Source organism: Vicia villosa, linkage group LG6, assembly GCF_029867415.1.
Source record: "Vicia villosa cultivar HV-30 ecotype Madison, WI linkage group LG6, Vvil1.0, whole genome shotgun sequence".
Lineage (NCBI taxonomy): Eukaryota > Viridiplantae > Streptophyta > Magnoliopsida > Fabales > Fabaceae > Vicia > Vicia villosa.
In genome coordinates this window covers 152,441,910-152,452,339 of record NC_081185.1, presented here as the reverse complement: position 1 = coordinate 152,452,339, position 10,430 = coordinate 152,441,910, and the positions used below count along the sequence as shown (strand labels likewise).

Here is a 10,430-nt window from a genome sequence, read left to right as displayed (position 1 = left end):
CTTTGGCGCGAAGGAGGTGTATGTAATTTTCAGGGAAAACGGGGAGATAGACGAAGTTATTATACCACCAAAAAGGGTTAAGAGGGGAAGACGTTTTGGATTCGTGAGGTTTTTCAATGTGGAGGATTGCAGATTGATGGCCATCAAACTGGACAACATAATAATAGGAAGATACATGCGAATCTAGCGCGTTTTAATCGGGACAATGATAGGGACACATTCAAAAAGAACGAACTATAACAAAAGGAGGGGAAGGGTGATAGGCATATTGTTACACATCGGAAGGGGTTTATAAGCAAAAAGGTGCAGGAAGGAGGTCCAAATACTTATGCTCAAGCGGTAAGAAACTTTTAACCAAACAAGCGGAGGGTAGACACCCAGGAACATGCAAAAAGGATTCCATTTGCTCATTTGGAATATTGTTTAGAGGAGGAGGATATGCTAAGATTTCAGAAAGCATTTGTTGGGGTGGTGGAAAATCCGGGAGTAACATACAACATGCAAGAAAACTTCAACACAGAGGGATATTTTGGGATAAAAGTCACGCCAATGGGTGCAAATCTATGTTTGCTCGAGGAAAATGAAGAAGGTGAATTGGCAGCATTGATTGAGCATGCAGCGGAGTGGATCAACCAATGGTTCATGGAAATAAGACCGTGGAGTCCACAGGACATTGATAACGAGCGAATGACATGGTTGCGAGTATGATTTACCATGTGGGAACGGGTGAATGGAAAAATCTCAGAAGCATTAAGTCCATTTTTAGGGGTTTCAAACTTATTTCCGGATTGAAAGTTAACTTCTTCAAGAGCAAAATCTATGGCATAAACTTAAAGAAGGATTTTATGGAAATAGCATCTCTATACTTGTGTTTCTGTGGGAGAAATACCGTTTAAATTTTTGGGCATTTTAGTGGGATCGAATCCAAGGAGATGTGATTCTTGGAAGCCGATTGTACAAAGTCTCAAACACAAACTTTCATCATGGAAGGCTCGGTTTCTTTCCTTTGGGGGGCGGGTTACGTTGCTTAATTTGATGCTAGCAAGCATTCCAATTTACGTTATGTCATTCTATTGAGTACCGATTAAAATTATTAACGAGATTGTTCAAATGCAGAACAAATTTTTATGGGGCGGAAAAGATGACAAGAGGTGTATTACATTTGTTAGTTGGTATAACACTTGTAAGCCAAAAGAGGAATGTGGCCTGGGAATAAAACACATGGATTACTTTAACAGGGCTTTATTATCCAAATGGAAATGGCGGATTCTAAATGAAGACAGAACAATTTGGAAAGAAATTAGCGCGAGATATGGTGACGTGAAGCAAGCTGTACTGTTGGGGTTTGAAACTAAAAGGACTAAAAAATCATCAACATGGTGGAAGGACTTGTTAACAATTAGCAGACATAAAACTAACAATTTTGACTGTTTTACAGGTAAGAATATTTGTGTTTGTGGCAGTGGAGATTTGATACTGTTTTGGTTTAATAGGTGGGTCAATGGTGCTCCTATCAAGGACATATATCCTACATTGTTCAGCCTGTCAAAGAAACCGTTTGGGAATATTTTGGAGATGGGAAGTTGGCAAGCTAACTCGTGGAGTTGGGATTTCGGTGTTGCAATCGACGATTTACTGGTCAGCCCGGAAGCAACGGAGGAAGCTTTTGAGTTACTAAACTTATTAACTGATTACAAACCATAGATTGGTTTGATGGACACTTATCGTTAGTGGCCCAACCATAATGGTTTGTTTTCGGTTAAAAGTTGTTATAGTGTTATTCGTCAGAGAGATCTTGAAGACAGTTTGGATGTAATAGCTACAAGTGGACTAAAATTGGTATGGCAATCAAAGATTCCGTCAAAATTAAAGATTTTCGGGTGGAGATTATTTCTTGATAGACTACCAACAAAGCACCAACTGGGGAAGAGGAACAATATATCTAGCGAAGCCGATAAGGTATGTTCTTTGTGCCTAAACTATGAGGAAGAATGTGCACATCTCTTCTTTTTATGCTGTGTTTCGAGGGAAATATGGAGGAAGATTAACACATGGTTAGGAGTGGAAGAATATGGTGGGCTGTATGGTGTGGAACACTTTGTTTCATTTTGTTCAAGTGTAACTGTTACATGTAGAGCTTCAAAAAAGAAGAAGAAAAGATTAGCCTTAGTATGAGTGGCTACGGTTTGGACAATTTGGTGGTCTAAAAATAAGTTGATTTTCAAAGGGAAAAACTGTAATATAGATGTCATGATTGAGAATATCAAATTTATGTCATGGTCATAGCAAGCTATTGGAAAAAAGGGGTCCAAATGTCCAATTTGGTACAATTGGCTTCAAGCACCAACTGACTGAATTGGATATTTTGTTTGTAATGGCTTGAGTATTTCTTGTATTCAATATATATATATATATATATATATATATATATATATATATATATATATATATATATATATATATATATATATAATATTTGCTTATAAAAAAAAATTATAAGCTACAAATCGTAGCTTATGGATGGAAGATCATTTTTACTTGTTTCCTAGTAGAAATCACATCCGCGCCACCAACAAAATGCAAAGAAGTTTTCAAAGATTGTGAGTAGATCATGAAGATGACTTAGATTTATTGGTTTTTGGATTTTTTTTTTTGGAATTTGGATGAAGATTAATGAATATGGTGATGAAGATGAAGAAGAGGGAGAAGATGAAGAGAGATAAAAATATAGTAGGTGTTGATGGCGTATAATTAATAGACTCTCAAAATCTAAAGATGTAAAATTCGTTAAAAGATCGAATAGTTAAAATTAAAAAAATAATAACATATATGGTGGACACTAAATGATATTATCTCGCCTAAGACATTTTAAACTATAAGTTAATATAATAGCATAGGTCGCACCTTTGTCCATAAAAATGGATGTGCCAACCAAAATTAAGACGTATGACCTCAACACACACTATGTGGTATGCAACCCTATAGTCATCAACATTGGTCTCCACAACTGCAGTCAAGTCAGGTGGTGCTCAAATATCCAGCAAAAAAATAACCTAACGTGACATCCTCTAGTGTCATCTAACTCATTGTGTCTTTAGTTGGATTCTCAAGGATAAGTCCTTCATTTTATTTACATGTATCTAGTGTTGTCCACTCAATGTCCTCTACAAACAGGCGGGCTTTAAGTTCCTTAAATTAAGACCTGTCTATCCAAAACTCTGAAGGCTATATCTTCCATAATATTATATGTATCTTCATTGAACAATATGTCGAGAACTGATTCCTCTTGCAAATAAAGATATTGTTATTTGCATTTTCATTAAAATTTGTTGCACATATTTTTCAAGTGTTTTAAATCCTTGCAAATACTTAAGGTGTTTTCACATTCTCTTTAAGAATATGCCTTTAAGTTTTTGATAAAACAAAGTTTTATTGATAACTTTAAGCAATGTAGGTGACAATGTATCCATTTCTCTATTTTTTGTAGGATTTACTTTATATTTTATTTTTAGTATGAATTTATTTGTTTTTAAATATATGTAATAGGATTTACACTTAAAGATTTATCTTTCACCCACTAATTAAGCGCCAATTTTATGTCATACTCCCTCCGTCCCAAATTATAAGAGAAATTCACTTTTTAGATTCATTGAATAATTAATGTATGTGGTCTATATATGAACCAGATACATTAATTTGGGACAGAGGGAGTATATATTTGTTTGTGGTTTTAACTTTTAACATTCTATGTGTACTTAGCTCACCATTATATCTGACTATCATTTTTAGAAATGAAATTCCACCATCCATGATCATTTAAGACAAACTCTTTTTTCGCATGGGGATAATATCACCATTAACTCGGGGTAGAATCAAGAATTCATATATATGAATGTATACCAGATCTTGCTCTCCAATTTTAGCTTCAAAATTCCGAAGCGACTTAGATTATTTAATAATAGCATAATTTTTTACCAACTAATGTGATTCGCCCAATTTTACGAGTATTTTTAGAATTATATTATCTTGTGATAAAATTAATGGCTCCCCAAGTCTACCGATCATAGGCTATGTGAACTAGACAGACGTCATGTTTAGATTATACTAACTTAACTTTGGGCTTTCGTGCATGTTGTATCAATTTTTTTCCATTCCTAGTTGTTGTGATCCCTAAGGGCTGAGAAAAGGAGACCATTACCATAATCATAGCTGAAAAGGAAATAATAGTTATGGTCATCTTGTCAATTCATTTACTGTCTAGCTTGAATCAGTCTTCCTTAATATCATTTTGCATAGCTTTTCTAAAAGAATAAACAATTAATAGTGGAATGAATGTATGAGTTGTGCTACTTATAGTACATTTTACTTCCTTAAGGATGGGAATCTTGTGACTATCCAACAATTGATTTTTTTATCCTTAAGTTAGTACATGGGCAGATTTTTCTCTTGAGGATATCACTTATTAACATATTTGTCGTAGAATCTACTATAACAAAGATGGTCATCATCTATCTTATCTTAGTTTTGATAAAGACAAAAGCTTATCGGAGAAGAAATATTAAAGATTGAAATCAAGTATCAAGATTGCATAAATTTTGGAAATTAAAGTATTGGATCATGAAGATTTTTTTTTTTAACTGCTGCTGCATTAAGAAAAGAAAAACAGTTACAAAAAGGATAGGGGGGGCCATACCAAAACCCTATCAATAAGTCACAAACCTAAAGAACGGCAAACCGAGCCGGTTCTTAACAAAATCGGTCCTTAAGAAGGAGGGTATGGAAGAAAAACAAGTATAATCAGATAAGGATAACCCAAGATTAGCGAGAGCATCCGCGCAACTATTCCCTTCCCTAAAGATATGAGAAACCATGAAATTCCATCTAGAAACAATATCTATACAACTCAGCCACCTATTCTGAATCTGCCAAGGGACTTTAAGCGGAGAAGTGAACGCTTTGACTACTGCCGTCGAGTCCGTTTCCAGCCAAATGTTTTTCCAATTTCTCTCAAAGGCAAACTCGATTGCAAGAATAGCACCGAAGAGTTCGGCCGTGAGAGAGTTGGCACCGCTCAAAGAAGAAGCAAAAGCTCCCAAAAAAACACCGTCACTGTTTCTACCAATCCCACCACAACCAGATAAACCCGAAGAAATAACGGCACCGTCACAATTAATTTTAATCCAACCTCGAGGAGGGGGCTTCCAAATAACCTCCACTATATTCGGCGCTCTGGGCGGACGGATAGCGACATTGAACTTTTTAATAATCATGAAATCATCCATATTAACAAAAGAGGAAGCAACGGAACTATTCCCAGCCAAAGAGACAGCAGCAGTAATGTAGGAGATGGAAGAAAAAACAGAGCAAAAATTGTTTTTAAATCTAACCTTATTCCTTGCCATCCAAATAGAGTTCAAGATGGAGATGAAAGCACCTATCGAAACCGTTTTCCGTTGGGCAGCATAAGACTTTCGACAAATACTCCAAAGGTCGGACCATCCGGAGATAGGGAGAGGAAGGTTGAGCATCGTTTGATACCATTTCCACAGATAAGAGGCATAAGAGCAGTCGAAAAAAAGATGCTGATCCGTTTCTTCTGCCGCACTACATAAGACACATTTGGAGGCCATAGCGAAATTCCTACGTCTCCATTGCTCATCCGTAGGCACCTTTCGGTGCAAGAGTCTCCAAACCAAACTTGATTTGGATGGAGGGATTGATTTGGCCCAAATCCACCTCCATCACTCTTTCTGGTCACCTTTTATCCGCTTAAACTCATAGGCCGTCTTGGCAGACATATCTCCAAACTGAGAATGTATCCAAACTCTCGTATCATGCCGATTATCAATGGGAATGAAACACTTGGATATTTGCAGCTGCAGATTAGGAGGAATAGGAGTCACAGCTTTAGAGAAGTCCCACTTACCATCAACTACGATGCTGCCGACATTTTGATCAATAATCGACTCCGGATCAGCCATACTACAAGACAGCGGCACACCACACCAATGATCAAACCACAAACTAATATCCGCACCATCTCCAAGGCACCACGAAGAATTAGCAAAAACAATGGACACCTCCGACCTAACGCTAGACCAAATGGAAGAGAAAATGTGATGATTTATGATCTTATTCTTCCGCAAAACACGCTGCCTCATGAGGACAGCCCAAGATTCCGTGGACGAAAAGAGATCCCAAGCCAACTTTAAATTCGAGGCTTCATTAAGCTTAAAAATCGATCTCAATCCAAGCCCTCCCTCATTAAAAGGAAGACACATAGAGCTCCAACCAACAGTAACCACTTTGTTTTTGGAGGAATCACCACTCCAAATGAAGCACTTAATCGCTTTCTCAATACGATGAATAAGAGAAATGGGCCACGAATATATCGACATGCTATGAGTTAGCATTCCTTGAATAGTGGACTTTACTAACTCCATCCTTCCTGCAAAAGACAAGAGGGAGCCTTTCCAAGAAGACAACTTTGTGATGATTTTATCGGCTAAAGGCTGTAAAAAGGCAGCCCTCGGTTTACCTTTGAAAATCGGGACGCCAAGGTAAGAGAAATGATGAGAACCTAATTTGAAACCGGATAACGCAGCCAGAATGTTCAGCCTAAAAACCGACATCGCTCCTCCAAAAATGAATGATTTGTCACAGTTCACCACTTGGCCCAAGACTGCAGCGTAATCCTGAAAGGCTGATATGAGAGTTTTGACATTTGAAATTTTACCTTTACAAAAAATGAGCACATCATCCGCGTACAGAATGTGAGACGGAACCTGTGAGTTGTTAGGCCCTTTGATTAAGTCTAGCTTATGGGAGGAGACGAGATTCTGCAGCAGCCTACTAAGAACCTCTTCAGCGAGGCAAAAGAGCAACGGGGACAGCGGGTCTCCTTGCCTAACACCGCGAGAGCACTTGAAATAACCGCTAAGAGCACCGTTAATATTGATTGATAGATTTGCCGACTTGAGAATACTGCTAATCCAATCACAGAAAATATTATTAAAACCGAACTGACGAAGAACTTTCAGCAAGAAGCTCCAGTCAAGAGTATCGAAAGCCTTTGCTATATCCACCTTGAAAGCTAAATTTCCACACCAAGCTTTAGAGTCCAGCATATTGAAAGCCTCCGAAGCCAAACCGATGCAGTCATGGATATGTCTACCATGGATAAAACCCCTTTGCTCCGTACAGTATCATATGTATATAAGTTTTATGTGCTCAAAATCTTTTCTTCTAAGCCATTATATGTTTCCTAAACATTCATGCATGATTTCTATTCAAAGCACCTCTTTTAAAAGGGATAAGAACATTTGAAAATTCATGATACCTTTTCCAAATCATTGCAAATTCTCATATTCATTTTTCAAACATTGTTAATCATTCAATAGGCATTTTGTGATGTATTTAAATAAAAAAAAATCAGAATTCAAATCACCTCTTTCAATCATAATTTTCAAACAATTCTTATTATTTTTCAAGTGTTCATACACAGTATCATAGAAACTTTTACTGCCTAAATTTCATTCAATTGAAAAAAAATTCACAAACCATTAAGCACTTAATATTTATATATATTTAAATTATTTATTAAAATAGAAGATTAAATTTTCAAGATATTGAAAAGCATACAAACTATCTGTATTAGATCATAACCTCAAAAAAACTAATAAGGGGTGGATTATGATTTGTATTCAAATGATTATAAAGCATAACCTAAAAAAAACTTTTAATTACCTCATCAATATACTCTAAAAATTATCCTTTTGCTTATACAACATTGACTAAAGACAAAATTTACAACATTGACTAAGGGTCTCACCTATTTGATGTCAAAGTTGAGAATTGATCCATGCTTATGACACTTTTACCATATTATACGCCAATTGTATTCATGATTTTGCAAATTGAAACTTTTAATATAATGTGGATAGTAATATCCGATCATACTTGTCAGATTTATTGATGAACTTAAAGATTAGCAGATGAATCAACTAAAAGCTCAATTGTGATTTTTTTCAGATGAATCAACTAAAAGCTCAATTGTGATTTTTTTGCGCTTAACACAAACTACACTATAGAAAAGAAAATCTGTGGAATCTCTAAGATCTTTTAGACAAAACTTAGATAAATTATTTATTGTAGTTTTTATTATTTTCTAATAAAAATATACGTAAATATGATTTAATGAGTGAAAATAGAAAAAATCTGTGTAAGAGAAAATTATACACTTATTATATTTTCATTAGAAAATAGTAAAAATCACATCTAAAAAATTGTACCTAAATTTTGTCCAATTAAATCTCATGAACTATTAAGAAAAAGTAAAAAAAAAATTAAAGGACTAATTCACAAAATTAGATTTTTATTTATTTATTATATATTTTTAGTTAATTATATAATGAAATATTTATATACAAAATTAATCTTACTCGAATAAAATATTAAAATATCAATCTTTGTCTGATTTTGACACTTGTTTTCATCTGTATCCGGACATTTCTACAACCTTTTGAACATCAATTTCAACTATATTTCACTCGGCTATAAACTTTGGCTAAACCTTAATCCTAGTGTTTTTGGTATTCAACTAACAAGTTCGAACATTTATGAGGAGTATCCTCCTAACATTTCATTTTCCTCCTTAAAGTGTAAACATTTATGTTTGAACCAAGGAATATTCTCCTAATATTTCACCTCAATAACCTTTCAATTTTAGATTGTTTTTTTAATTTTGTTACATTATTTTGCTCCTGGAGCTGATGATTCCGTGCTATCAATTTCCCCTAATGCATCTGTTTTTTCTAAAACCAAAATCATATACACAAACAAAGGAATCGAAACAAATAATAACAATAAATCTGAAATACTTACACTAATTATAGCATAGATATATAAACATAAACAAAAGAACCAAAAAAGAAAAACCAATCCTTTCTATTTGGATTGCCCCTTCATTCTAACTACATTCTAAACCACTGAATTTCATATCATCACTTTACAATCCTCCAAAAAAAAAACACTTGTTAGCACCTATGAAATATCTTCAATGATGATCATCATAATAAAACTATGGAATTTCTATATCTTCAAGCAAAAACAAAGCCACAAGAGAGTGCCATTAAACACACAGCAGCTTCTTCCTCTTCACCCAACTTAATCCTCTTTTCTTTCTTCAAAACCGAATGCAAAAAAACCTCTTCACCTAACGCCACTAACTTCATTTTCAAAGACTCACTCCAATCATCATCATCATCACCATCACCCTCACTCTCACTTTCTGATTTCTCTCTCTTCCTTTCCTTTTCTTGTCCTTTCTTACAACAACCTCTTCTCTTTCTGTACCTAATTCCACAAGCGTTGCACAACGTCTACATCATCCCAAAAAAAAAAATCAACAATTATATATTTCTAACAAGAACATTAACAAAAACGAAATGGGTAAAGTAAAAATAACATACTTTGGGTCCATTTGGTCCTCCTCTCCAAAGTGGGGTCTTGGTGGTTTTGCAATCAGCACAACATTTCTTGATCACACCCATTTCATCATAGGAACAACATTCCTGTTAAACAATAAAAAAAAACAACGTTAGTAGAAGTAGCTACCTCGTACCTAGTACTACTACCTAGTACCTAACTCAACATGATTCAGGAAAAATAAAAACTTTTCTATATACCTTGTTCATTTGATCCATGATTCCCATTGACACAACACTGAAACAATGATGGATTCAATTAAATATGAACGAAACGGTAGTAACCGAATCACCGAAACGAGCAAAAACTAGAGAGAGAGAAAATGGATATAAACGAAGGCACACACTGAGCAACCGACTAAGGTGGAAATACTACCTCAAAGAATCCTAAGACTGGGATTAAAATGACCCAAGTACCCTTCTAAACTATAGTGGCAATCTTGTAAGTTTTGGATTTCAGATATGCCACGTGTCCATGGGACGTGTATACCTCTTCTGTCAATAGAATTGTAAGTGGAAATGGAAATTTCAAGATCCCACTTTGGACACTATTTGTAAAACGAGTCTAATTATGTGGTTTTAGAAATGATTATGATTAAAAGATATATTAATGTAACGATATGATTAGTTTAACATGTATTTTTAATTGGTTGGTTTTATTTCATTAAGGTAGTTCCAAATTAAGCAAAATCATGTCTTAAAAGATGATGTTTTGTATTGGGTAAATATGAGAAAGATGAGGTTGGAATGATTACGTAGGAGAGGACTGATTAATCATAAAAGATGAGATGGGACGAGAGAATCTATAATTATAATAACAAATTTATTTTATTTGTTACTGTTATCGGTATCAGTTTTGGGTTTGGCTTGAAAATAGAGGCAAAATTGTATACACATGGAAAATGCATGGTCGTATTAAAGTAGCTAGACACCGTGGTAGTATAA

General features: G+C 34.9%; 1 protein-coding gene across 1 annotated transcript; it reads right to left on the bottom strand.

Annotated features, from left to right (window-relative positions):
- Positions 1–8,843: 8,843 nt before the first annotated feature.
- LOC131610539 (GATA transcription factor 16-like) lies at positions 8,844–10,025 on the bottom strand. Its single transcript, XM_058882507.1, has 3 exons — positions 9,687–10,025; positions 9,471–9,572; positions 8,844–9,380 (listed from the first exon to the last, which is right to left on the bottom strand). The coding sequence occupies exons 1-3, from the start codon at positions 9,711–9,713 to the stop codon at positions 9,099–9,101; spliced, it is 411 nt and encodes a 136-aa protein (XP_058738490.1). The 5' UTR covers positions 9,714–10,025; the 3' UTR covers positions 8,844–9,098.
- Positions 10,026–10,430: the final 405 nt, after the last annotated feature.

What these genes read in the sequence shown, in the direction of transcription:
- LOC131610539 (XM_058882507.1), bottom strand. Translation starts at nt 9,713, where the DNA reads ATGGGAATCATGGATCAAATGAACAAG. An exon ending in TCATGGATCAAATGAACAAG is followed by an intron (nt 9,573 to 9,686) that starts GTATATAGAAAA and finishes ATTGTTTAACAG; the next exon opens with GAATGTTGTTCCTATGATGA. An exon ending in GAGGACCAAATGGACCCAAA is followed by an intron (nt 9,381 to 9,470) that starts GTATGTTATTTT and finishes GGGATGATGTAG; the next exon opens with ACGTTGTGCAACGCTTGTGG.